The sequence below is a fragment of the Ochotona princeps genome, chromosome 4 (genome assembly GCF_030435755.1).
Source record: "Ochotona princeps isolate mOchPri1 chromosome 4, mOchPri1.hap1, whole genome shotgun sequence".
NCBI classification, from domain to species: Eukaryota; Metazoa; Chordata; class Mammalia; order Lagomorpha; family Ochotonidae; genus Ochotona; species Ochotona princeps.
In genome coordinates, this window is record NC_080835.1 from 4484506 (window position 1) to 4512079 (window position 27574).

General features: G+C 55.8%; 1 protein-coding gene across 2 annotated transcripts in view; it reads right to left on the bottom strand.

Annotated features, from left to right (window-relative positions):
* Positions 1-27574, bottom strand: part of PACS1 (phosphofurin acidic cluster sorting protein 1) — a 140522-nt gene that overhangs the window by 6030 nt on the left and 106918 nt on the right. The window contains exons 2-17 of one of the 2 annotated variants that reach the window (XM_058662772.1): positions 25742-25829; positions 17352-17441; positions 16656-16781; positions 14942-15086; positions 14688-14779; positions 14521-14601; positions 13025-13084; positions 12336-12496; positions 11282-11375; positions 4082-4162; positions 3347-3459; positions 3113-3248; positions 2124-2228; positions 1405-1511; positions 630-784; positions 421-531 (exon numbers count right to left, since the gene is read on the bottom strand). In XM_058662772.1, coding sequence (XP_058518755.1) covers positions 421-531; positions 630-784; positions 1405-1511; positions 2124-2228; positions 3113-3248; positions 3347-3459; positions 4082-4162; positions 11282-11375; positions 12336-12496; positions 13025-13084; positions 14521-14601; positions 14688-14779; positions 14942-15086; positions 16656-16781; positions 17352-17441; positions 25742-25829 — 1745 coding nt within the window. Of the gene's footprint in view, positions 1-420; positions 532-629; positions 785-1404; positions 1512-2123; positions 2229-3112; positions 3249-3346; positions 3463-4081; positions 4163-11281; positions 11376-12335; positions 12497-13024; positions 13085-14520; positions 14602-14687; positions 14780-14941; positions 15087-16655; positions 16782-17351; positions 17442-25741; positions 25830-27574 lie in introns of both variants that reach the window. The other variant, XM_004596653.2, reaches the window with a different exon arrangement.

The window sequence follows — 27574 nt, forward strand, 5'->3', positions numbered from 1 at the left end:
GACCTCCGAGATCCCACCTTCTTGCTGGCTGTTTCCCGAGGGACCTCCTGCTCTGTCCTGGCTCAGTCATGCTAGCCTAGCAGCTCTCTACCTCTCACCTCCTCCCAGGCCTGCCAAGCCAACCCTGCCGCTCAGCCTCAGCTCCCCAACTTTTGGTGGGTTTTCATGGTGCTGTTCATTTGCTGGGCCTATCTTGAGATGGCCTGCCTCCCCACCCTGCCCCTTCTAGATATTGGGGAGCAGAGGCCAGCCCCAGATACATCCAGCCCCATCTGATGAGCACCTGCTGAAAGGTCAATGTGCAATGGGCCCAGGGATGAGGGCCACACCCACCAGTCCCGCACCTTCCCTGCCCCCAGCCAGCTCTAGGAGTCCCGGGGGGCCTTACTCAGGGTGGGGGCTCCTCCCAGGGGCCACTACCTGACACGGGTGGCTCTGAGCGACTGAACAGGTCTCTCCAGCCAGAGTCGAGGAAGGCACTGTTGTACCTGCTATCCACGGAGCCCAGGTACTTGGCCACAGGGTGGGAACCTGCAGGAACCAGGGAGGGGAACAGCAAGGGTAGGGGGCGCTGGCGAGCAGCAGAGCCCAGGGGCCCAGCCTCCCTGATGGCCGAGACCCGCTGTTACCAAGTGGGATGATGAGGAAGCGCATGTAGCCCAGCCAGTCGGAGGTCTTGCTGGCCAGTGACTTGACAAAGAAGCGGAGAATGGAGCTCAGGTAGCTCTGGCCGCCCACAGCTGCCACCTTCACTGGCCTCGGCATGGAAGAGTTACAGTTGCAGCTGGAGAGGAACGGGAGAGCTATACCTAGAAGGGGGCTCGCCAGGCTCCCCCTAGGGCAGGTTGCTGTGTACCTTATACAGCCTGTCTACACACGGGGCAACAGTGGACCTATCAACAGGAGGCGAGCAGGGGCAAGGAAAACGTCTGGAACAGGACAAGTCAGGAGCTGGCATCACGGCGCAGCGGGTCAGGCTGCTGCTGGGAATGTTGCATGCCACGTTGGGGCGCAAGCTCCTCACCAGCCTGCCTGGGAGCTGATGGGCCAGGGCTCAGGCATCTGCATTCCTACCGCCTAGTGGGAGACCCACACAGAGTTCCGACTCCTGAATGCAGTCTGGCCCAGCCTGGGCTGAAACAGGCACTGGGGGAGTAGACCAGGAGGTGGATGCAGTCACAGATCCTTCCAGAACCCTGTGCCCTCCCTTCATCATGAGGGGCTTCAAAGGATACTGAGAAAGGCAAGGTGAGGCCTGGGCCTGGGGGAAAACAGGCATCTCCCTCTGGGTTCTGGGGCCAGCAGGCAGCTAAGCCCTGCTCGGACGAGACAGCCGTGGGTCCTCACAGTGCCTGGAAGCCAGAGAAACCCCGTGGGGCACCTGAGGGAAGCCAGAGCCCTTACTAGCGCTGGATGCGGGTGAGCAGGGCAGACAGCACGGCCTGGACCTCCACAGTGGAGCAGGTACACACGACGGGCTTCCGCTGATCCTGCAGCAGCTCGGCCACGTACTGTGGGGAGGGACCGGGACAGGGACCAAGTGAGGCCACAGTGAGGACCAGTGAGGCCACACTGCTCTCCTCTAGGCAGGTGAGGTCCAGGCTGAGCTGCAGGGACCCACCTTCCTCACCCAGACCAAGGCTGGGCAAAGAAGGGCAGGTGTCCCAGCTGCCTGTTCAGAGGTGGGGGCAGACCACGCAGAACAGTGGCCAAGGGTGGTGGGAAGGCTTTTGGGACACCAGTGTGTGACCCTAGATATGGTGAGGAACCAGCAGTCACCCCCACAGGATCACAGCCCTCGGGCTGCTCCAGGTGCCTCTGCCCTGGGAGCATGATGGCCCAAGGGGCCTCCTTTGGTCTTTGAAAGGATAAAGAAGTCAAGGCTAATAACGGAAGCCCACGCCTGAGACCACACAGGCTGGGCAGTGCCTGAGGTAGGACAGGGCCTGGGCTCTGGGCTTGGCTTGGAGTGGCAGAAGGAGGCTGGTCCTGCTGCTCCCCCACACACTGCTTCCAGCCCACCTCATGTGGCCCCTGCAGGATGCCTGCCCTGGACAGGCCACGGCGCGTCCCCTGGCCCTGCATTGCAGGATGCTCACCCCGGGTGGGCCGCGCCACCTTACCTGGCCCTGCCAGTCAGTGGCGTTCACCAAGATGACATTCTCTGGGAGGGCGGCGTCAGAGACCAGGATCTGATTCAGCTGGTCATAGACTACCTTCCTTGGGACCTGTGGGACAAGCACACGTGCTGAGCAGTGCCCGGGATGCTGGCGGGGTCAGGCAGGATGTCCCGGATGTGGGCGTTTAGAGCACACAGGTATCAGACATTTGGCAAGGGGACTGGCCAGGGCAGAGGGAGGGAGGAGGGGGCAGCAGCGGAGCCTCAACAGGAGAGGGGTGGGAGGCTGACTGGCAAGGCACAGTTGGGGAGGGAACCGGATGATGGCAGGAGAGGGCGAGCAGGAGCAGCAGGTGCCCAGAACAGCGGCACTGTCGGCTGTGGGGAGCAGCGGGGGTGGCAGCCAGCACTGCCCAAGGGAACAGTGATTAGCACGGGCAACAATACCTTGCCCCAGGCCCTGCACTATTCTGGGCCTGGGCTCTTCCAGCCATGCCCAGCGTCTACCTCAGGAAGCCACGCCGACACACACACACACTCCCCCTCACCACTGTCTGTCAGGGAACGTGCAGGCCCTGCTGCTTCCTGTGCCACGTGCCCAGCCCCTGCCAGCCCGAGCTCCAGTTTCTCTGGGCTTTCTTTCTAGGCCCCTCACGCCCTCTGATCTGAACATGGCTGGATGGCTTGCAGCACAATGGCCCAGCTGCTGCAACACTGAAGGCCTGTAACCCAAGCCGAGGCCTCCAACGACCTCCAGACTGGCAGCTGGGGAAGGTGTAGGCAGCAGAACAGCCATGAGGGTGGGGAAGGACACTCCGGCTCTCGCCCCCTGCTGTTCCCTAGCCATGGCATCACAGAAAGCATGGAGGGTCCTCCCATGGTAGGGTGCCTTTCAAGACTTCTGTCTAGAGCATTTCAAAGCAGTTCTGCCCTCCCTTCCACCTAACCGTCCCAGGGAGTTTCTAGAAGTGACACCTGGGGGACCCTGAGCACCTGCGTGCCGTGGCCCAGGTCCGGCGAGCGCTCGCTGTCCGAACTGTTAGTCCTCTCACTCAGGGGCTTGGAGAGCTGCCGCTCCTTCAGGGGTGTGCTCCTCTTCTGCCGCGGTGTGTGCATGCCTTCCACTTTGCTGTCAGGAAGGGGAGATGGGTGTGGGGAGAAGGGCGTGGAGCAGCCCCTTGGCCCCAGGCCCGGGCCGTGCGGGGGTGGCCCTGTGGCCAGCAGTACCTGGGCGAGGCCGAGCCCTGCAGGTCCGCCTTGCTGGATTTGAGGGGAGTCTTGACTTTCTCCGGCACTGCCAGACTCGTGCTCACATCTCCAAACATGTCCTGGTCAGTGATCTCCTATCAGGCAGGAAGGCAGCAGAGAAGGTCATGGCCAGGGCCCGTCACCTCCGCGGCCATGCTCCTGCCTCACCTCACGGGGACATGGCAAGTGCACCTGCTGGGCTGGGCACCACGTGGCCAGCCCTGGACAGTCACAGTTGGTCAGCCGAGGGTGGGAGCCCTGCACCCCCTCCAGCTCCCTGATGGGCCTAGGAAAGGGCGCTGGCCCTCACCCGAGCAGGCCTGGAGGTTTGGGTCTGCCGCTGTCTTTCCCAATGTCTGTGTCCTCGCCCTGATGCCAATGCCTGTCCACCTTCCTTCCGGCTCCCCAACATGCACCCACCCCCATCTTCTGAGTCCAGACCTTGCCTTTGTCTCAGATCCCCCCTTTAAGAAGACTGATCAGCTCTGATCAATGGGGAGAAAGGGGCATTTCTGGTTAGCTAATTTGAGGAAAAACCTGATCTCCAAGGTGGGTTATATCCTATGAGCAATGCTGTAAGAGAACGAGGGGCACTAGCAAACTTACTTGCCTGTGACAAGTTTACAGGTGGCACCGAGGGCCTTTCCTGAACTTATAAGGGCACACATGCTTGTGCCAATGGCAGAAATGGGTGAAGGGGGGAACCTGACATACCAGAGTGTCTGTTTCAGTCAAGCTGTCCTCTTGGCTTTTGATCCAAGTGGACTTGACTTTCTCCAGAGCAGCCAACTCCATCTGCAAAGACAGGAGTGCCGAGTAAGCTGCTTTTGTAACAATCAGAGGCTAACACAGTGCCACTGAGACCCAAAAGCCCAGACTCCCAGGACATGTCCCTGGGAGAGGAAGTTCAAGGCTGAGAGCTCGGCAGCCTGGCTTCCGCTGGGGAGGCCTTCCACCCTGGGTGTGGCCAGTCAAGATGCCCTGCCCATCAAAGAAGGATCTTACGGTTCAGGTCTTTAACTCTGAGGGACATCCATGGTGGCCCAGTGCTTTCTGCTTCACAGAAATATCCAGAACGTACTCCCTTCCCCCAGGAGGATGTGTTCAGCAAAAAGATAACCAATGTTAAACTGTTTCAATATTTGTTCTTTCTCATCTACTTGAAAGGCAGCATGCGTGTGTGTGTGTGCGCACACACACGTGCACGCACACACGCACGCACGCACACACACACACACACGCGCACACACACACACACACACAGAGTGGGGGACCGGGCCAGACCACAGCCAGGAGCCCGGAGCTCCATTTTGGCATCCACATGGTGGCAGGGGCCTCCGAGACACATCAGCAAGCAGGTGCGCCCAAAGCAGCACAGCCAGGACTTGGACTGGCATTCTGGAACGGGATGTAGGAGCCAAGCGGCAGCTTAACCAGCCATACCTGCCCCTCAATGTGACACTCTTCAGTCGAGAACTAAGTCTCCACTTGCTCCTAATTCTCATTAGGATTTCTCATAAATATTCAAACCACTACTCTGAAATGCTGACACCTTATCTTGCTAAAATGCTTCTGGCTGTGCAGGCATCAAAGCCGCAGCTGGGAGCTGCTGTGGGGTTGTGGGCTGGGGTCTGGGGTGCAGGGAAGCGTGAGCCTTGACTGAATCTCTGTTGCAGGAAACAAAAAGGAGTAAAACAGTAAAGCAGAACCCACGACTCAGGAGCCTTTCTACACCACAGCCAGCAGGGTCGGGGTGTCATCGATGACCTAGGACCAAGCAGCTCCCACTCACTGCTGGGATATCCTCTGTGCTACAGGCTGGTCATCACTGGCCCCGGATACCATCACCGCTTGCCAGTGGCAGCCATGTCCACCTCCCCTGGCCAAACCTGGCTGCAGCCATTGCTGAATATCCTTGGCCATTTGCAGAGCCACCTGCACATTACCCCAACATGCCCAGCCAGGTGCCAGGAGTCTGCGTCCTGAGTCTGTGGCCTGGCCCGTGCAACAGCCGCCAGCACACACAGTGGGCCCAGTTACATGCTGTCTACATGAGCAGAAGATGACGACGGAGTCTGTGGCCTGGCTGCACCCCCGGAAGGGCCACGGTCACACCAAGACAGAGGTGGCTGTGCTCAATTTTGGATCTCAGCAAGACTGGCAGACTCAACATGCTGCACAGAAAATGAGTAGGTGACGATGCTGCCATGTGGGGAGGCGTCCAGGCAGCCTCACGGTCAAGCCCTGGGGTGGCTGCAGCCCTGTTTTTTTTTTTTTTTTTTCTTCTTAAAGAGATTTAAGGGCCCAGTGCAGTAGCCTAGTGGCTAAAGTCCTCATCTTGAACGCGCTGGGATCCCATATGGGTGTTGGTTCATGTCCTGGTGGCCCCATTTCCCATCCTGATCCCTGTTTGTGGCCTGGAAAAGCAGTTGAGAACAGTCCAAAGCCTTGGGACCCTGCATCCGTGTGGGAGACCCGGAGGAGGCTCTGGGATCCTGGCGTCGGATTGACTCAGCTCCGGCCATTGCAGCCACTTGGGGAGTGAATCAAATCATCAGACTAAAGATCTTCCTCTCTGTCTCTCCTCCTCTCTGTATATCTGACTTTGCAATACAAATAAAAAATACATCTTTAAAAAATATTCGAGGGCCCGGCGGCGTGGCCTAGCGGCTAAAGTCCTCACCTTGAACGCCCCGGGATCCCATATGGGCGCCGGTTCTAATCCCAGCTGCTCCACTTCCCATCCTGATCCCTGCTTGTGGCCTGGGAAAGCAGTTGAGGACGGCCCAATGCATTGGGACCCTGCACCCGCATGGGAGACCCGGAAGAGGTTCCTGGTTCCCGGCTTTGGATCGGCGCGCACCGGCCCGTTGTGGCTCACTTGGGGAGTGAATCATCGGACGGAAGATCTTCCTCTCTGTCTCTTCTCCTCTGTGTATATCTGACTTTGTAATAAAAAAATAAATCTTTGAAAAAAATATATTTGAGAGAGTTATTTATTTATTTGAAAGGCAGAGTTACAGAGAGATAAGGAGAGACACAGAGAGATCTTCCCTCTGTTGGCTCGTTCCACAAAGTGCTACAACGGCTGGAGCTGTGCTGCTAGGAAGTCAGGAGTTCGGAGGGGTCCAGGACTTGGCCGCCCTCCATTGCTCTCCCAGGCACACGCTCAGCAGGGAGCTGCATGGGAAGTGTGGCAGCTGGGACTTGAGCTGTGGCCCTATGCGATGCTGGTACTAGAGGCAAAGGCTCAACCTAACACACAGTGGTGCTGGCTCTTCACAATTTCCTCAAGGTTGTCTTATCAGAAAGGCAGAGCAACAGAGAGAGAGTCTCCCTCTGCTGGCTCGCTCCTCTGGGGGCTACAACAAGCAGGGTTGGGCCAGGCTGAGCCAGGAGCCAGGCGCTCCAGCTGGTCTCCCTTGTGTGTGATAGGGACTCAAGTCCTTAGGGCCATCAGCTGTTTTTCCCAGGTGGGAAGCAGAACAGCCAGCCAGTTCTTGAATCACACACTTATGTGGGATGCCAGTGCCCAAAGCAGTTCCCTAACAGAGTGTGCAATGCTACTGCCCCCACGCAACTTTTTTTGTCGATTTGACATGAATAAAGCAGAGGAGGGAGTCTATCACACATCCTGACCTACAGGGGCCAGCACAGAGGCCGACTGGCCAACCATCCACCTCTCACTGCCAGCATCCTATACAGGCACTGACTTGGCTCCTGGCTGCTCCATTTCCCATCCAGCTATCTGCTTGGAAAAGCTGCGGAGGATGGCCCAATGCCGGGGGGACCCTGCATCCATATGGAGACCTGGAAGAAGCTCCTGGTTCCTGGTTTCAGATTGGCACAGCTCAGGCCATTGCAGCCACTTAAAAAAAAAAAAAATAAAGATTTACTTACTTTTCTTCCAGCCACTGGTTCACACCCCAAATGGCTGCAACAGCCAGAGCTAGGCCCATCCAAAGCTGGGAACCAAGAGCCTCGTCCGGGTCTCCCACATGGGTGCAAGGTTCCAAGGCTTTGGGCCGTCCTCAGCTGCTTTCCCAGGCCACAAGCAGGGATCAGGATGGGAAGTGGAGCAGCTGGGACTCAAACCAGTGCTCATATGGGATCCTGGTGTGTGCAAGGCAAGGATTTAGCCATTGAGCCACTGTGCTGGGCCCAAATAAGTGAATATAAAACCAACAACAACAACAAACACCAAAAAACCTGTATCTTTCATTTCTCTGTTGCGCTGGAGGTCAAGGCTGGCACAGAAGCCAGACCACCCCCAGGGAGCCTTGCCCCGTCTCCTGTGGGTTCCATCCTTCTGAGCACTAAGCGCCCCTCTGCCCCAGGAGCTGGGCCCTCTGCGGTCTCCAGCACAGGCCAGCAGGCCAGCGTTCACACCTGGGAAGCACTGGCCTTCCCTAACAGAGTCAGATATAGGTCAGGTGCTGGAGAACTAGATGAGTCCACTACTGTGGGCTCGAGTCTCAGCAAAAACGCTACAATGGCAAGAAGGCAACAGTTTGTGTCAGCTGGCATTCTTTCTGGTTCTAGTTTGATAAACTGAATCCTCTGAACATTTGGGCAGCCAAAAAGGAAGATGAAGGAAAAGTCGAAATAACATGGCCAGAAGATGGGTGGGCGAGAGGCCGTCCAGCTGAGGCAGCAGGGGCACCACGCACCCCAAAGCCCTCGGGGGAGGGCACAGCTTAGCTCTTTGCTTCCTGTGGCGCCTTTGCTACCCAAGGCTTCCAAAGTCCCACGACCATATCAAGACATATGGAGCTCTTCAGAATAGAAACACCAGCAGCCGGCAACTAGCAACACGAGTTTGAAATCTGGCCAAGGGAATCAGAATTTGAAGGTCTGTATTTGGAAAAAACTAAAAAGGTCTAGATTCTATCAATTTAGGAGTCCAAAGCTGAGCCAGCTCTAAGGTGCCCTGCGGGGGCCCAGCACCAAGCAGGCATAGACACTGCCCCACAGCCCCGCTGTGTCTCCATGGATGCGCACGCCTCTCACAGGTGCAGCTGCCTGCTCCCAATGGCGGGCTGCCTTGGCAGGCAGTTCCATCCTGGGAACATCACAGAAGGCACTAAGGCAAAATCACGACAGGGCACTTAGGAAGGTCGTGGGAGACACTGTTAGGAGACAGGTATGGGGAGGGCGGGGCCTGGCAGGACACGGTGGTCCCACTTTGGGGCGCCTGGGTGCAGTTTCTGGCCCTGGTTTGTGATGGCTTCAGTGACCGGGTTCCTGCCACCCGCGTGACAGATCTGCACACTGTGGGCATTTAGGGAGTAAACAGGCAGATGGGAGATTTCCCTCTCATTCACTCTCTCTGGATAGCCATCTCAGGAAAAAAATATCATTTTGAGTCCCCCCAAAAGTTGAAATTATGTGTGTGTGTTTTTTCATAACAGGTATTATCCATGAGCTTTTTTGTTCAACAGCCAGTGCTGGGCCGGGAGTCAGGAGCCCCAGCCGGATCTCCCGCGTGGGTGGCTGGGTCTCAAGCACTCAAGTCGTCCTTCGCTGCCTTCCCAGGCGCATCATCAGGGAGCTGGACCAGAAGCAGAAGCAGCCAGGACTGGTACAGGATGCGGCGGGTGCAAGCAGAAGCTTAACTTGCAGTACCACACCTTCCCCAATGAACTTCTACATTTAAAAAAAATTTTTTATTTGAAAGGCAGATTTGTACAAAGAAAGGAGAGACCGAGAGAGAGAGAGAGAGAGACAGAGAGAGGTCCCCCACACACGGCTTCATTCTGTAAATGGTCACAGTGGTCAGAGCTGAGTTGATTTGAAGCTGGGAGCCAGGAACCCATTCCCAGTCTCCCACGCAGGTGCAGGGAACCAAGGACCTGGGCAATCCCCTGCTGCTTTCCCAGGCCACAAGCAGGGAGCTGGATGGGAAGCGGGGCTAGCTAGCCAGTGCGTGGGTTGGGACCACCAACGCCTGAGCTAGCACACAGCCCACATTCCAGCACCTTCTGTGCAGCTAAGCCCTACCTGTCATCACACACCAGACATCGTGGCACCTTCCTAGATGAGCCCATGTGCCCCAACCCCAGTCTAGACCCCTTTCGGTTCTCCAACCAACACTGTGCAGTTCTTCCTCTTCTGCAAGCCTAGGAGCGGTGTGCTTCCTGCAAGGCTTTCCCCCAACCCCACTTACGTCCCAGTGACACAGGGGAGATAGGCAGGAAGACAAGACAGGAACAACGGAGCAGGAAGATTCTTTCTGTAATTTCTGTTAGCCTTGCACTATAATGCCACACCTGACCTGTTATTCCATGAAGCCCACTTTCCCACAATGCACTGGTTTCTCTTACACCAGGAAGAAGGGGATGCCATGTGGTCCTGTGGAAGCCTGGCTCTGTTTACAGAGCACCACGTGACCCCCAGAGTCTCTCACACACAGAGCAACACAGCACGCACACAGAGGGACACACACACACAGACACTACCCCGCATCCCAAGCCCAGCCCGGCGGTGTATCAGGGCACCAGCCCTGACTCCGCAGAGGGAGCTGCTTGGTGCAGCGGCCCTCTGTGCTTGACTTCCTGCCCTCACCGGGCCTTTTCCACGCTCTCTCACGGTCAGCTCACTGACCCACTCAGGACAGCTGCCCCTCCTGTAGGGCTGGGGAGCCCACACTCCCTCCCTCCTGCAAGATGACCCCAGTTTCCCAGTGCTCACTGCCTTCATGCCTCTGCTTTGAGTCCTGCTCCATGGGGACAAACACTGTGACCTGTGTGTGTGTGTGTGTGAGTGTGTGTGCACACTCTCCCTCTGCCTTTCAATAAACCCCACCGCCTGCTCGCCGCCAGGACTCCTGGTTTACTCCCAAGTTCAGGATGTAAGGCCCTGGGCTACCTCTATCCCCGGGGGTCTGGCTGCCTACACAGGAAGCAGCCGCCACCCCCCGTCCCCGCCCAAGGCTGCCAGCACTCCCTGAGCGCACACTGTGTGGTGCAGGCAGAACGCCTTCCGGGCCAGGTCTCAGCTCACAGTGACGCCACTGTCGGGCTGCAGTGCATTTGTTGCTGCTGACCTGGCCAAGGATGGCTTGTCCCTCACAGAGTGAGCAGCGTACTATCCTCGTAGATGGACAGGCTGGGTCACACCCCGAACATGGGCAGCACAGCTTGAGAAGCTTCAACTACCTGTCACTGCAGGCGGTGGTGAGCAGGGCGCAGGCTCAAGATACTTGCATCTGTCCTGCTTAGAAGCCAGCAGCTGGGGCACAGCGCCACCTGGTGGTGGCAGACAGGCCTGCAGGCGTTGACATTGGCACCGGCTCCATGCCTGCCAGGCTTTGTGGCATCTGCTCCTGCCGGGCAGCCTTGCACCCCCTCTGGTGAGCAAGTGATCAGGCCACATCTGCTGGCAAAGCAGCAGGAACAGGACTAAAAGGCTTCGGTCCTTCTACTCCCTGGGCTTTCAGCAGCAAACCATGAGCTCTGCTCTAAAACCATGCACAGCATCCAACTAGCCTCTAGATGGGCACAGGGGCCAGGCACTGCCTGTGACCGGCTGAGGGGCCCAAGCGTCACAGCACACAGCCTGCCTTGTCCCTCTCACTCAGTGCTTCAGTCACTCACTCCAGTCCTGCTGGGTCACGGAGCCCTTCTGCCTTCTCCACCCCTGAGGCCCATCTGCTGTCTCCAGGACAGCCCTGCCCCATCCAGACTCCCTTCTCATTGGTGCTGGTCCCATGCACCCACTGAGCCAGGCTTGGAAGCTCGCTTCCAGGGCGGGAACACACCAGAACACCTGAGGGCCAGACGCAGCATGCCCTCGATGGCCAAGCTCCTCCTGGAAGCTGGAGCAGGATGCAGCCATGAGGGAGCCTGGCTCAGAGGGCCCTGTCCCCTGCCCTCCTCCCTGCCCTCCCGCCACCTGCAGCCAGGGTCTGCTCACCGGACTGGCAGTGTCCTTTCCCAGGCTGCCCTTGCCGTTGAGGCTGCCAATCTCCGTCTGTGAGCTGGACTGCGACATCCCCTCAAAGAAGGGCCTGTGGCCAAGAACCAGAGATGCGTCAGAGGGCACCAGGCCCACCTCAGCGCTCACAGGGCACCAGGCCCAGCTCAGCACCCACAGGGCATCAGGCCCACCTCAGCGCTCACAGGGCACTAGGTCCGGCTCAGCTCTCACAGGGCACCAGACCAAGCTCAGCCCTCAGGGACACCAGGCCCGACTCAGTGCTCACAGGGCACCAGGCCCACCTCAGCGCTCACAGGGCACCAGGCCCACCTCAGCGCTAACAAGGCACCAGGCCCACCTCAGTGCTCACAGGGCACCAGGTCCGGCTCAGCGCTCACAGGGCACCAGACTCAGCTCAGCGCTCAGGGACACCAGGCCCGACTCAGTGCTCACAGGGCACCAGGCCCACCTCAGCGCTCACAGGGCACCAGGCCTAGCTCAGCGCTCACAGGGCACCAGGCCCACCTCAGCGCTCACAGGGCACCAGGCCTAGCTCAGCGCTCACAGGGCACCAGGCCCACCTCAGTGCTCACAAGGCCAGGCTGGCCTGGAGCTCAGTGCAGACTGACAGGTGGGACGGCCAGAGGTTGGTGAGGAGTGGCGCCAGCAGGGATGCATACCCATGGTCAGCAGGGGGAAGAGGGCCGGTAAGGCCCCATCCCCGGTGTGCCTGAAGCTGACCCAGGGCAGGGGCACTCCAAGCAGCTAACCACAGTGAACTTTACCCTGTAAACTGCAGGTTCAGAAGGGAGGTGAGCAGGAGGTACAGCTTGGAAGAATCAGGGGGCAGCTTCACTTGAGTTTGTGGCAGATGTAGGGGAGGTGGGGGAGACGGCCTCACTTGGGCTTGTAAGGGATGTGGGGGATGTAGGGGAGGAGAGGAAATAAGGGAGGTAGGGGACGAGGAGGAGGTGGCCTCACTTGAGCATGTAGGGGATGTAGGCGATGTAGGGGATATAGGGGAGGAGGGGAGGTGGGGAGGCGGCCTCACTTGAGCTTGGGCTTCGGGGTGCTGAGGATGCTCTCTGTTTCCTCCATCTCTGGGCCGCTGTCGCTTGGGTTATACATTTCCAGACTGTCGTACAGCTCGTCCAAGTCCTCCTCCACCTCTCGTATCTGCTCCCGGGACACATGCTCCAGCCCAAATCCCACCTGCAGGGGAAAAGGAACTGCTGGGGTAGGGGTTCTTGGTAGATGAGATGCTCCCTTTTCCTGGGCAGACACTAGCTGGCCCTCCCTGAAACCACCTGAGAGCGGGATGGTCCCCGCCTCCTCTGTCACCCCTGACAGCCCTCAGATGGTCCTTACCCCAACCCCAGAGCCCCAGGAGGCAGGGAGCTCTCCCTGATTAACTACGAGGATGGAGCGAACAACCTCCATGGCCCACACTTGGTTCTGGCACCCACACCCAATAGCTGCGCAGCCTTGTCTCCCAGCCCCACAGACCCCTGAGCACTGTGTAGAAGGCCTGCCTGTCTCTCCAGTAGCTCACCCCCTTCTTTGGCTACCCTGAATGGGCAGAAGCAAAGCCAGGGAGCCAGTCCCTCACCACATGGCCTGCAGCACACTGGGCACGCAGCGGGGCGTAGGCATGGTGCTGCCAGAACCCCGACTCCCAGTGGCAACACGGGAACTTGGGGACCCCAGCTTACCACGAGCCTCAGGTGCAGGGGGCCATACCTCATCGGAAACTTTAAAGCGCTTCAGGAGGGCCACGAACTTCTGCTTGATGTTGGGTTGCTGTGGGACAGACGGCACAGGGGCTCTCAGAGGGCACCACCCAGGGGACAAACACTGACCCTCAGTCAGGACGTGCGAGGACACCAGGACGCTCCCCCCAGCAGCACGTAGTGGAACAGGGGCCACTGAGGCCACTTCGGGAGTGAACCAGTGCATGAAGACCTCTCACTTATCCCTCATCCCCATCATCACTCTGCTTTTTCAAATTAATAAGCACATCCAGACAGACAGACATCTGGATGCTATATGGAGCCTCCATCTATAGTGTTTTCTGGATTGATAACATTCCCCCCAAGGCTTACTTGGCAAAGCTTGACCTTTAAGAACCCAGGGGGAGGGGCAGGGTGTTGTGGTGCAGTGGGCTAAGCTGCCACCTGGGACACCCATACCCCATTTGGGGGTGCCTGCCTGAGACCCAGCTTCTGATCCAGCCCCCTGCTAATATGCTTGAGCAGCAACACACGGTAACTCAGGTGCCTGGGTCCCCACCACCAGTGTGAGAGATATGGATGGAGCCCCTGGCACCTGGCTGTGGCCTGGCCCAGCCCCAGCTGCTGCAGCCGCCTGGGGAAGGGACCCAGTGAGTGGAAGATCTCTTTGTCTCTTTCTGAAAATCTGCCTTTCAAAGAAATAAAAAGAAGTGAATCATATAAACAAATTTAGGACAAGTTAAACACTTTTGCCGTGGCTGAGCCCTGTGCAGGCCCAGGGGCTCAGCCTGGGCTCACCCAGACACCATCAAGGAGAAGCAAGTCTTCAAGCCTGCTCTCTGAGTGAGACCACGGTTCCAGCCTTGGTGCTTTACATGGCATCCAGGGACACTTGGGGTGGGAGACACATCTAGGGCAGGTGTAGCAGCTGTGTCACTGGGGTGGGGTAGGCGTCAGATGCCTTCGGGAAGTGCAGCACTGCGGCCACCCCACACAGCAGTCCTGGGACTCCAGGCTCAGTACAGGGTCACTGAGGAGACTCTAGAATCCCACGGAAGAGGTGTCACCTGAAGGTACCCAGAAGGTCTCCAAGGTATAGGGCTCGCTCTCAGGACTGCAACCCAACCCTGCGGAGCTTGGGCCCCTGCAGCCCTGGGGCCCTAGCGTGCTGTTTGCACGGATGCTCGGCAGCCTCGTGAGGCACCTGGATGGAGCGGCTCCCTCCACACACACGGCGGGGCTTGGGATGGCTCCTGAGGGGCACGGCGTCCCAGCCGTGCTCTGCTCCTCATTCCCAAACCTCTACACTCCCCTGCTACTCCCTGAAGTCCACGCCACTCCGGCCGGGGACTGCTGTATCCTAGGGTGGTGATTTGCACTGGCGGGTGGCGGGGGTGGGGGAATGCAGAGGGATGCACCGGTCTGAAAGAGCCAGAAGGCCTCAGCCCACCTGACTGGAACTCTCAGTTCAGCAGCCTCCCTGCCCCTGAAGCCTCAGCAGCTCACCCGTGTGATGGCTGAAGTCGAGGTCAGTTTCCTTCGGGTCTTCTTCACTTTCCTCAGATCCTCATCTTCGTAGAACAGGTCCTGGTGGGGTGGGGGCAGGGGGGAGTGAGGCAGAAGCCCCGGGAGCCTGCCAGACGCCGCCTGAGGGACTGTGTTGGACGTGTTACCTGCCCATGGAGGGGGTCGTCACTGCCTTCCTGCTCGGATGAGAAGCTTTCCTCCTCCTCCTCCGAGTAATTGTCGATGTCAGGAGAACGATCTGGAACAGATAGCTCAGTGAGACGGCGTGGCCAGACTGTGTGACAGGCAGCACTCCGGGCTTCCCCTGAATACTGAGGCACCGGCTGGCTCAGCTCTCCTGGGGTGGAGGTGGGGATGGGCTCCCCGCGCACACGCTCTCCGCACACTGTGCTCGTCTCACCTGACAGCTTGGATTTGATGCCCTCGTGGTCGATGGGCTGGCTGGACAGGGAGTAGATCTTGATTTCCGCCACGGGCACGGAGGCATCCTTCACATTGCTGTGCAGGCCCAGGGCCAGGGCGCCTTCGTGAGGGTGCTGCATCACCTAGGGTCAGAGGGCAGTGGCGCGAGTGAAGTGTGCGCAACATCACGACACCTAGCTTTGCCTCCTGAGCTCTAGCTTTGCTCCTAGAAGGCCCTCCCCAGGGCGAGTCACAGGCCCCTGTGTTGTGCTGGGCTCCAGCATCCACTCTGTTCGTGTTGACCAGATGCTTCTGTCTAACCCCACGTCAACATGGCTATCCCTGCTTCAGTCATGCTTGTGCAACGAAAACTGCACCAGCCCCCAAAGGGGGCCAGTGTGGAGGCACAGTGGGTTAAGCTGCCATTTGTCGATGCAGGCATCCTATACTGGAGTGCTGGTTCGTGCCCTGGCTGCTCCACTTCCCATGCAGCTCAGCTCCCTGCTAACAGCCTGAGAAAGCAGCAGAGGATGTTCAAGTCCCTGAGCCCATACCACCCACAAGAGAGATCTACAAGGAGCTCCTGGATTTGGACCTGCAAAGTTCCGGACATTGCAGCCATCTGGGGAATGAACCAGAGGCTGCAAGCTCTGTCTCCTGCTGTCTTTCAAAAAAAAAAAAACAAAAACAAAAAAAAACCAAGAAAGAAGATCTAAGAGGCTAAGAGGGAGCCAGCTAGCTCAGTGGCTTCTACTGGCCACATCGGAAACAACTTGAGTATCAAAACAATGACCATCAAGTAGACCTGGCAGCTCAAGGCAACTGGGATGCCAGACGCAGCCTGAATGGGATCTTGGGTAAGGCTGTGGTAGTCCGGGCTCAGGCAAGAGGATTCTCACGACATGCCAGTGAGTCACTCTCCAACGGTTCAGAGAAGACTACAGTGTGTGTGTGAGTGTACACACGGCACCAGAACAGTAGGTCAGGCATGGGGTCGAGCTGCTGAGCCAACAGCACAGGCAAGGCCAAGCATGAAAGCTCTTAGCGGCATCCTGACAGCTCTTCTGCAAGCCTGCAACCATTTTTTAAAAAAAGTTACATAGGCTGGGTGTTTGGAAGTGAACCAGTGGATGAGAGGTCCATTTCTCACAAGATAAATAAAAAGTTAAGGAAAAAAACATTGTGACAAGTATTTGAGGGATGTTTTGTAGTTCTGATAATTTGATTTTAGGGAATAAAATTTAACAGCCAGCTGACCATCCAACCAGCCACAAGAATCCCAGGCTGGGGGCCCGGCAGCGTGGCATAGCGGCTAAAGTCCTCACCTTGAAAGCCCTGGGATCTCATATGGGCACCGGTTCTAATCCCGGCAGCTCCACTTCCCATCCAGCTCCCTGCTTGTGGCCTGGGAAAGCAGTTGAGGACGGCCCAATGCATTGGGACCCTGCACCCGCGTGGAAGACCCGGAAGAGGTTCCAGGTTCCCAGCATCGGATCGGCGCGCATCGGCCATTGTGGCTCACTTGGGGAGTGAATCATCGGACAGAAGATCTTCCTCTCTGTCTCTCCTCCTCTCTGTATTTCTGACTTTGTAATAAAAATAAATAAATCTTTAAAAAAAAAAAAAGAATCCCAGACTGGGATCCTGGGAGGGCTGATACGGCCCTGGGCTCTAAGCCGGGGGCTGGCAGCTGCAAAAAACGTCCTGCTTACCTCCGCCATGTTGATGAGTCCCACGGCCAAGGTCTTGTAGCCCAGGATGGTCCGGTTCTTGTATCGCTTCCTCCTTTGCAACATAATCTGTAGCTTATTGGCATCTCGCTTTAGGAAATGAGGGTACTGTGGAGCACATGACAGGGCCAAGAGGGGACTGAGCAGGCAGGACCCACGGACCCCTGGGTCTCAGCTGCCCTGACTGGGAGAGGGGTGCTCTGGGTGTGGGAGAAACGCAGTGGAGACCGCCGCAGGAGGGGCTGCCTCTGAGCGCGGGGTTCATATGCGTTCACAAACAAGCATTTTCTGTGCCCTGGGATCCACAGTTGTCTCCAAGCATTTCAATCTGGGTTACTGGGATTAGGATGGGAGAGGCATCCTGGTAGGAGGAAGGGGAAAAGGATGGGGTGGGGGAGGAGCGGAGGATGGAGAGGATCATCTGGGCTCATAGGAGGCCAAGGTGGTAAATACCACCAGACAAAGTGCCGTCAACACAGAAGGACTGGGACCAGGCCGGGGCTGAGTGTGACAGGACGAAGGGCGCAGCAGGCGGCTTCAAGTCAGCTAAGCCAAGGGCTCAGGCTTGTTCCTCAGCAGCCTGGGTGGGCCTCCGTGGTCCTGCAGGGGGTGCTGGGGAGGGAGGTCGGGGGTCTCTGGCTGCCCACGTGCTCAGAGGCCTGCTAGGGTTAGCCTCACCTGGAGAGAGAAGGCCAACTGGAGCTCAGTTTCCGCCACCCCACTGGTGGGCAGGGTGATCTCGTTCGAGCGAAGAATCCTTTTCGAACCCTGAAACCAAGAGAAAAAAAACAAAAACAAAAAAATCCTGTCACTGGGCCCAGTGCTGTTGTCTAGTGGCTAAAGTCCTTGCCTTGCATGTGCCAAGATCCCAAATGGGTGCCAGTTTTTATCTGATCTAGAGGACAGCCCAAAGCCTTGAGACCTTGCACCCATGCGAGAGACCTGGAAGAAGCTCCTGGTTCCTGGCTTTGGATCAGCTCAGCACTGGCCATTGCGGCCACTTGGGAACTGTCAATCAATGGACGAAAGATATTCCTTGCTGTCCTTCCTTCTCTCTGTAAATCTGCCTTTCCAATAAAAAAAAAAAAATCTTGGGCCCGGCGGCGTGGCCTAGCGGCTAAAGTCCTCACCTTGAAAGCCCCGGGATCCCATATGGGCGCCGGTTCTAATCCCAGCTGCTCCACTTCCCATCCAGCTCCCTGCTTGTGGCCTGGGAAAGCAGTCGAGGACGGCCAAATGCATTGGGACACTGCACCCACGTGGGAGACCCGGAAGAGGTTCCAGGTTCCCGGCATCGGATCGGCGCGCACCGGCCCGTTGTGGCTCACTTGGGGAGTGAATCATCGGACAGAAGATCTTCCTCTCTGTCTCTCCTCCTCTGTGTATATCTGGCTGTAATAAAATGAATAAATCTTTAAAAAAAAAAAATCTTACCCCCTCCCCCCAAAAACACCAACAACCCAGTCACAGCTGTGTCATTAACAGGCCAAAGCAAGTGGCCTAGTGTTTGCCAACAACTTGCAACCCTGTAGGCTTCCGTGGAACCATCCAAGCGCTTCCTCCGTCTTTGCTGCACTTACTTCATCAGAGGTGTGGCGGGTGCATTCTGTGTTAAGCAGCAGGTACACCCATGGTTCTCTCAGGCTTTGGGGAGGCCGCAGCCCATGGCCCCCTTCCAAGCCTGTCTTCCCTTGGAAGGCCACCTCAGCCAGCTGTCCTCCCCCAGGTAGGTGCTCCCTAACTTGCCTGCAGGTCTCAGCTTTCGGGTAATTTTCTTCCAGGAAGATTTTCCTTCTGTTCCTTCCCTCCCAACCTGCTCTGGGTCAGACGCCCTCTCACTGACTAAACACCTCGTGAGGACAAGGGCAAGTCTCCTTTAACCTGAGTTCCAGAAAATCACACAGCAAATAAAGGATGCGAAATAAATTTGTCTAAGGAAAGAAATAAAAACTCAACATGAGTTTTATCTATTTTTCTTTTTTTCAGTTTAGGTAAAGGATTTTATTAATCAGGAGACAGTCCGGGACCACTTCCACATGGCAGTGACTGCATGAGGGAAATGGCCTCACACAGGTTTTATAATTAGTAGCAACATAAACAAATTGACAACATCCCAGTTGGTAAGGATGTGGTAAGATTTGTACACTCATTCCCCATGGACAACAAAGTGAGAGCAATGTTCTAGAAAGTATAATGGCCCAACAGGCTAATCCTTCACCTGCAAGTGTCGGCATCCCATATTGGCTCTGCTTCGTGTCCCGGCTACTCTGCTTCCCATCCAGCTCCCTACTAATGCACCTGGAAAAGCAGCGTGGGATGGCCCAACTGCCTGGGACCCTGCATCCATGTGGGAGACCCAGAAGAAGCTCCTGGCTCCCGGCTTTGGACTGGCTCATTCTAGCTGCTGCGGCCATTTGGAGGGTGAATGAGAGGACAGAGTATCTCTGTCTCTTCTTCTCTCCATAATAAATCTTTCAAATTAAAATAAATCTCAAAGGAAATAACTTTTCTTTCTTTAGTTCACTCCTCAAATGCCCCAGCAGTCAGAGTTGGGTCGGGTTGAAGCTAAGAACCTGGAATTCTATCCAGGTCTCCTAATATGGATGGCAAGGAGTCAGGCACTTGGGCCTCACCCACCATCTCCCAGGGGGCACATCTGCAGGAAGCCGGACCAGAATTGCAGCACCTGGGGCTTGACTTGTGCAGTCTGATAAGGAATCTGAGGGTGTCAACAATTAAGGTGAGTAAAATTATCCTTGCACTGTAAGAAGACATGAGAGCATTATGGTATAGTGAGTTAAGACATTGCCTGCAGGGCCCGGCAGCGTGGCCTAGCGGCTAAAGTCCTCGCCTTGAAAGCCCCGGGATCCCATATGGGCGCTGGTTCTAATCCTGGCAGCCCCACTTCCCATCCAGCTCCCTGCTTGTGGCCTGGGAAAGTAGTCGAGGACGGCCCAAAGCCTTGAGACTCTGCACCCGTGTGGGAGACCTGGAACAATTTCCCGGATCCTGGCTTTGGATTGGTACAGCTCTGGCCGTTGCGGTCACTTGGGGAGTGAATCATCGGACGGAAGATCTTCCTCTCTGTCTCGCCTCCTCTCGTATATCTAACTTTGTAATGAAAATAAAAATAAATCTTAAAAAAAAAAAGACATTGCCTGCAGTGCTGGCATCCCACATGGGTGCCAGTTTGAATCCAGGCTTTGCCATTTCTGACCCACATCCCTGCTAACGCATCTGGAAAAGCAGCAGATGGCCCAGGTCTGGCCATTGTGGTCATTTGGGAAGTAAACCAGCGAATTGGAGGGATTCACTCTCTCTATGTAAATTCAAAAAATCTATTTTTATTGGAAAGGAAGATTTACAGCAAGGAGTGATAGAAAGATCCTCCATTCACTGGCTCACTCTTCAAATGATTGCAATGGCCAGAGCTGAGCTAAGTCAAAGCCAGGATCCAGGAACTTCTTCCAGGTCTCCCACGCGGGTGCAGGGTCCCAAGGGTTTGGGCCTTCCTCAACTGCTTTCCCAGGCCACAAGCATGGAGCTGGCTGGGAAATGGAGCAGCTGGGATACGAACCAGTGCCCATTTGGGATCTGCACTTGTTGGGGGGATTAACAAATCAAGCCATGGCGCTGGGCCCTATGCAACTCTTTCAAATACATCAAGGAAGAAATCTTAAAGCTGTGAAAAAAGAGATCAGGAAGCTCAACCAAAACCTTTCCCCCCCTAAATTGAGATTCAATGTCGATGACAGTGCAGTACATAAATCTTGAGTGCAGGACCTACAGGCCACAGTGTGTCCCACTGCAGCCCGCTCATTTCTCTTGCTGTTACAGTGAAGGAAGCCGAGTTGGCTGGTCCTGGCTGCGTCTCTTCTGCCCACCATGGTCTGTGTGCGGCTCTCCGTCTGCTGTGGGGGGCAGCAGCTCGCCCCTCTTTGCCGAGCAGCCCTGCAGCGCTGAATGCCTGGCACCTTGCTTATTTAGCCTCCTGTGGTGGGACCCTCACGCAGCATCTTTTCTGGATCTTGGCCACAGTGGCTAATGTTGCTGTTCTTGAGCAAGATGGTGGGTACTTTCTGACTCTTAGATAAACCCCTTGGCTGGAGCTGCTTGGCTTGAGGGTAGATGTGAGCTTAACCTCACAAGGATGTGTCAGGCTGGCTTCCAACGCCCTGGTCCCAGCGCCAGCACGAGCCCCAGCTGCTCCACCTCTTCGCCCGTGTGTGAGGCAGCCAGACTTGGTCACAGTTCCACATGGGCACCGTGCGCGTCCCTGACAGCCACATCACCTAGCACCTCCGACCAGTCCACAGTGCTCATGGGAGTCTCCTGGCAAGTGACTCCTGACCTGACTGAACCTCTCTGCCCACTAAAAACAGCTGGGCTGTTTGTCTTGGTCTTGAGTAGCTTTTCCTTTGTCATTTCTAGAGATTATTTGTCAGATATTTTGTCTATTCATTTCCTTACTGGTATCCTTTGATGGAATATATAATTTTCATCAAGTTCTTCTGCTATTTTTTCTTTTGTGGTTATGCCTTTTGGCTAAGAAAGTCTTTCCTGCACTAGCATGGTGGTGTAAATGGTTAAGCTACCGCCTGCGGGATCAGCATCCCATTTGGGCACCAGTTCAAGTCTCAGGTGCTCCACTTTTGATCCAGCCTCCAATGCACGTGGGAAAGCAGTGGAAGGTGGCGCAAGTCGTTGGGTACCTGCAATCACTTGGGGTACCTGGATGAAGCTCCGCTCCTACTGCAGGTGACCAAACCCTGGACTTTGTGGTCACTTCGGGGAGTGAACCAGTGGGTGAAAGATCTATTTCTCTTTCTTCCTGCCACCCCCTTTCTGTAACCCTTGCTTTCAAATAAATTAAAGGAATCTTAAAAGACAAGCAGGGTTGTGGTATTTTTCTTCTTTGTTTTCCTTTAGAGGTTTTGTAATTTTGTTTTTTACATTTAGGTTTCTTACTCATTTCTAAAGTGTAGATTTTGTTTAATGCACAAAGGAAAGCTTCCTAGATACAGCATCTGTTACACATAACAGCTGCTTGTTCTCACCTGGGTCAGCAAGTAACCACAAAGTGAGGACAGAAAGCACAGCCAGCAAGGACAGTAGGGGTGACTGCCCTTCAGGGGACACATGGCAACACATGACACTTCTGACTGTCCCTGGGACAGCTGGAGGGTTGGGCTCGGGGTGCTGCTGACCGCTCTGCAGGGCACAGGGCAGCCACCTCAGGAGGACTATGTCGCCCCAGAATCAACAGCACCTGGGAGAGGAGCTCAGCTCTCCCTGGAGACGCAGCTTCCTGGCATGGCAGGCAGGTAGGTGGTCTCCTTGCTACTCATTAGTGCTCCAGAACATTCTCCATTCAAGTTCCCACTTGGAAACTACAACAGACTCGGCTTTCCTGCTTCTTCTTCTTCTTCTTCTGTGTGTGTGTGGGTTTTCTCCATGGCTTCCTGTTGCTGTCACCTTAGCCCACACCCAGGTTTCAGCTCCTGGCTGCCCGCCGCACTCCCCAGGGGCTGCTCTGAGCTCTTCCTACCTGCCTGGCTGCGGAGCCGCCCAGAGCCTCTCTTCCAACCACCTCGGCCACTTGCCGACATGACCAGCTCCGGCCCCTGTTCTCACTACAATCAGTACATGGCTTCAATCCCATACCTGCCATGCTGGCGCCCCCACCCCTAGATTTCTGGCTCTTTCCAGTTCAACAATAATTCTCGCAGCTCATCAGCCTTTCCGTGCTCTGACGTGGTGTCTCCCCTTCCCTTCCCCGCCTAGACGCCACCAGCTGTCTCTAGACATGTGCCCTCACACACTCCCAGCTTCTCCCCTGTACTGCTCATCAGTTCCAGCCCAGTTCAGCCTGACCAGACCAGCCGACAGAACCGGTCAGAAGTGTGGAACCGGGCTGGCTGGTCTGGAGCATGGCTTGGTAGCCACACGGTTGCTTCCCAAGTCCCTTCACTTTCCCACTGTACTGGCAGCCAGGGGGTGAAGCCATTGTTTCCGTTCTCCCTCAGATCCCCAATACCTTTCACCCCCACCCTAAGCTGACACCCAGCCGAAGGGGCTGGCCTCCCCCAGGGGCTGGCTCCCAGGCAGCAGGGCTTGGGTGGAGGCTTGGGCAGCCACGTGTTCAGAGCCAGGTGGGTCAGTTCTAAGCTAATATCCCCATCCCTCTTCATGGAGGATGGAGGAGTGTCCCCCATGAGTACCTGCTTACACCTCTGTCCTGCTTCATAGGAACACTCCCACTACGCTCCTCTTTGAAATCATGTGGCCTGAGTGTCCTGCTCTCCCCTCCCCCTCACCTGAGGACACCGCCTGAGCCACTCTTCTCCCAGTTCCCCTCCTTGCTCTGAACATCCTATTAACAAACACGATCTCTCCCACAGTAACCAAAAACCCTTTCCTAGTCCCACAGGCCAGCTGGCTCCCTTCCCGCACAGCCTCGGGGGCTGTCTATTTTTGTTCTCTTGAATCCTCTCTCACATTTTCTTGTAACTGCAGCCCAGCACCTTTCCTCTCTCCACCAGGCCACTAAACTTTTTTTTTTAAGAGCTAGGCTGTTCATTATTTTTTAAATTTTATTTATTTTTATTGGAAAGTCAGATATACAGAGAGGAGGAGAGACAAGAGAGGAAGATCTTCCGTCCACTGATTCACTCCCCAAGTGGCCACAACGGCCAGAGCTGATCTGATCCAGAGCCAGGAGCCAGGAGCCTCTTCCGGGTCTCCCACACAAGTGCAGGGTCCCAAGGCTTTGGGCCATCCTTGACTGCTTTCCCAGGCCACAAGCAGGGAGCTGGATGGAAAGTGGGGCTGCCAGGAGTAGAACCGGCACCCATATGGGATCCCAGCACGCACAAAGTGAGGACTTTAGCCACTAGGCCACTGCACTGGGCCCAGGCTGTTTGTTATTGAGAGCACACCAGACCATCAGGTGACAGTCCGCCTGCAGAGTCCTTGCTTCCGGAGAGTAGGAGCTATGCCAGGTGCTGTAATGGCACAACAAGAGTCCTGGAGACAGACTGGGGCTCCTCTGAGATGGGCGGGATCTTGACCATGGCCTCACGCACGTTCTTAAGTGAAGCTCTTGCACTCTCAGCCAGCAGCTGCAGGCCGTTGAGGCAGTGTGGAGAGCAGGGCTTTCACCACCACAGTGCCTCAGGGTCCCTCACAGTGGGCCTGCCTCCGGGCAGGGCACCAGCACACACTCCCTGGATACTCACTAACCGCTGGAACAGGTGAATGTGATTGCATCTAATTATTTTCATTTATCTCTAAATGGAGTAATAAAAAATTAAAGGCTAACTTTAAGTTTGGCATTAATTTTAGAAAACATCATTTAATCAGAAAATAAAAAGCAAATGACTGATTTTGGTAAAAAGCATTCTACTGCAGGGATGACTGAAGCACCCGGATGCAGACAAGCCTTCCACATGCGTGCAGCCCAGGGCACCGGCCCTCCGCCAGCCTAAGGCAGCGCTGCCTGGGGCCGACAGGCGGGGTGGGGAAGCAGGACACGCCGAAAAGCCCCAACTGCCTGCGTCCTGGGCCGCACTCACGGTTCCAACCCGTGGTGGCCAAGGACGTCTCAGTAACTTGGCAGGAATTATACACACAAAGGAAGAGGGAACCAGAAAGAGACAGGGTAACATGGCCATTCGCGAAGAATAATTCAGTCTGAGGGCTAGGTGAGGAGCATGTCACCGCGGGCTGCGACAACAGACTGCTGCCCGAGGAGGGGTCCCGGGTTCCGTGCTGACGGCCCCGTACATCCCAGTCCCGTTGCTGCTGAGGGGGTCCCGGGTTCCGTGCTGATGTCCCCCCTCCTTGCGCTTCCAGTCCCGATGTGAGGGGAGTCAGACTGGGTAGTAGGCAGTTAGGGTTTTCTGGGTCCCCAAATCATTTTTTTCTCAAATATAAAGGGGTATTTTCCTCACCATGTCTTGGATTCACCAGAGCACATCTCTCCCAAGACAAGTGCATATCTTATCAGGAATGCTACCCCAAGAGACAAGGGCAACATTAACATATCTATTCCCCACCTGAAGCATCAGCCCAAATCTGTCTCCAGTCTTTGCCAAAGGGGAGGGCTTCAGACTGGCCTCTTAATCATTCGAAAGGGACCAAGGAAGTTGGCCAGTGACACCTTTCTGGCCTTTTGTCCCAAGGCCAGGTACCATGGAAACCAGGAATTTCCTTTGTTTATGGAGAAACATCTTTGAGGGGAACCTTTAAAAGATGCTTTCTCCACCTTTGTTATAGGTCTCTTTTTTTGCTTTTCCTCCTGCCACTATGGCAGGAGACTAGGGTCTCTTTTTCTCTCCACTTCTCCTGCCGCTATGGCAGGGGGTAAGGGTCCTTTCTATCTCAGAGCCCCCTCCCATCACTAGGACGGGAGGCTCCTTTCTCAACTTCTCTAATAAATCTTGCTTTAAAACTAAACTGTGTCCGCACGAAAATTCTTCTTTCCTGCGAGACAAGAATTGAGGCTGCTGCCATATTCGGGGTCAAAAAACCCTACAACACCACTGCTGCTGTTCCTTTTCTGCTCGGTAAGTGGGCCCTGCCTGGCGCAGCCTATGCCGCTGCCTCCCTGAGATGCGCGGCCACTAGGGGAACTAAGCATCTCCCGGCAAGCCCGAGGGCTAGGAGTGAGATGCGGAGATCACCCAGAACATGAGCAGCCCAGTCATCTCTAAGTCTTCCCCACACCACAGACAACTTGCTGGGCATCCCAACCCTGGCATCTGCTGAGAAACCCACTCCGCCGCTCTCCCAGCTGCTGCGTGGTTTTCTGCCTCGCCAGGACCTGTGTCACTCAATCCTGAGCTAATCCCCCAGGCAGGGCAGGGAGAGCCGTTTCTGTGTTTTTGTCCCCCCTCCACTCCCCGACAATGAACAAGGTGAGGAAATGGTGTGCCTCAGCTAACAGGCAGGCCTGGGCCGGAAGTGGAGAGCTGGGTGGGCTCTGCGGGCTGAGACCGGCAAGGCGTGGGGGCTTTCTGCAGGCAGGGACGTCTCTGACCCTGGACACCTGCTTCCACCCCGCTCACCTGCAGCTTCACCGCGATGACCACGGAGCTCAGATCTTTGTCCATCTCTTTGAGCATCACCAGCTTCTTCAGGGTCAAGTTGAACAGCCTGGAGAAAGACAGGGATTCCGTCAAGCAGAGGGGACTTAGGAGGTGCTCCTGTGTCTCCAGCCAAAACCAGCCTGCCCTGGGGGTCACGGCAGGTGCGTCGGAGCACATCTACAGGGTCTGGGGAGGGCAGAGATGGCTGCCCGTCACCCCGTTCCTCCTCCACCCTCCACCCAAGCACACCTGCTGCATTCACTGTTGTCGATCTTAGCATCAAAGTGATAATCCGTGCAAAGGAAACAGATACCACCAGCAGGAAAGGGCAGTAAACTCAATCACAGCTGACTTCTGCTCCAGGTACACACAAAATCTTCAGTGCCACAAGTTGGTTAAACGTGATGGGGCCGTCCCCAACCCCGCAGTCTCAGGGACAAGAGTGGAGTTGACCATGACCCTGACCACAACAGAGACCACACGACCTGCAATACTGCCCAAGGTTGTGACTGCAGCTTCATGGGGCTCCTACAGCCCTTCGGAAAGACAAACCATGACCCGCAGGCCGCTGGACCCTGGCCCATCTTGCCTCTAACAGAACATACACACTACTACAGCACACCAACGCAGAATTACAGTAGAAGAAAAAAAACCACAAACATGTCTCTTAAGTATTTTCTATTTTATTTATTTGAAAGGCAGAGTTAGAGAGAGGGGCAGGGAGCAAAGCAATAGAGAGATGAGACAGATCTTCCATTTGCTGGTTCACTCCCCCAGTGGCTGGAGCAGGCTGAACTCAGCATGGGTTCGTGCAGCAGAGACCCAAGCACCTGAGCTGTCAGCTGCTGCCTCCCAGGGGGTGCCACCTGATGCCTCCCAGGGGGTGTCAGCTGCTGCCTCCCGGGGGTGCTTGCACAGGAAGCTGGAGCCTGCAGTGCATCCAGGATTGCATCCAGTCTTTCTGATGCCCCAAGGGGCACTTTATTTTTAAGCTTTATTATTTGTTTTTATTGGAAAGTCAGACATACAGGGAGTGGGAGAGACAGAGATCTTCCATCCACTGATACACCCCCCAAGTAGCCGCAATGACTAGAGCTGAGTTGATCCTGAAGAACCTGGATGTTTTCTGCCTTTTGTGATCCTGCCTTAATGGCTTGACTGGGGGCTGTGTGAAGGCCTGACAGTCTACGTGACGCCCGGCAGGACACCTGGCAGGTCACGTAGGCAGACCACTCCTCAGGAAGGAGGTACCTAGTGCTAGATAAGATCCACCGCCTTATAGCTCATCGATTTGTACTTTTTGAAAGTTGCTTGTTTCAAATCCACCAATAGAAGCCTGCTAGATCATGACTGTATAATTAATAGCCTGAAATGTTAGAGAACTGGGGGGCTTGGGCTCTCTCTCTCTCTCTCTCTGGTTTGCGCGCTAGCTTTTTGCCTTCCCTGCGGATCCAGCAGCAGCTGCCCCTCCCCCGCCCAGCCATACTGGGCTGGGGGAGGTGGCTAGGAAACCTAGGTTAATCTGAATAAACCACCTTTATGCCTTAGCACCGACTTCAAACTTGATGATTATCTGGGATTTCAAAATCCAGCACAACATTCCCAAGCCAGGAACCAGGAGCTTCTTCGGGGTCTCCCACACAGGTACAGGCTCCCAAGACTTTGGGCTGTCCTCCACTGCTTTCCCAGGCCACAAGCAGGGAGGGATGGGAAGTAAGGCTGCAGGGATTAGAACTGGTGCCACCCAAATGGAATCCTGGAGCGTGCAAGGTGAGGACTTTAGCTGCTAGGCTACCACGCCAGGCCCCCCAA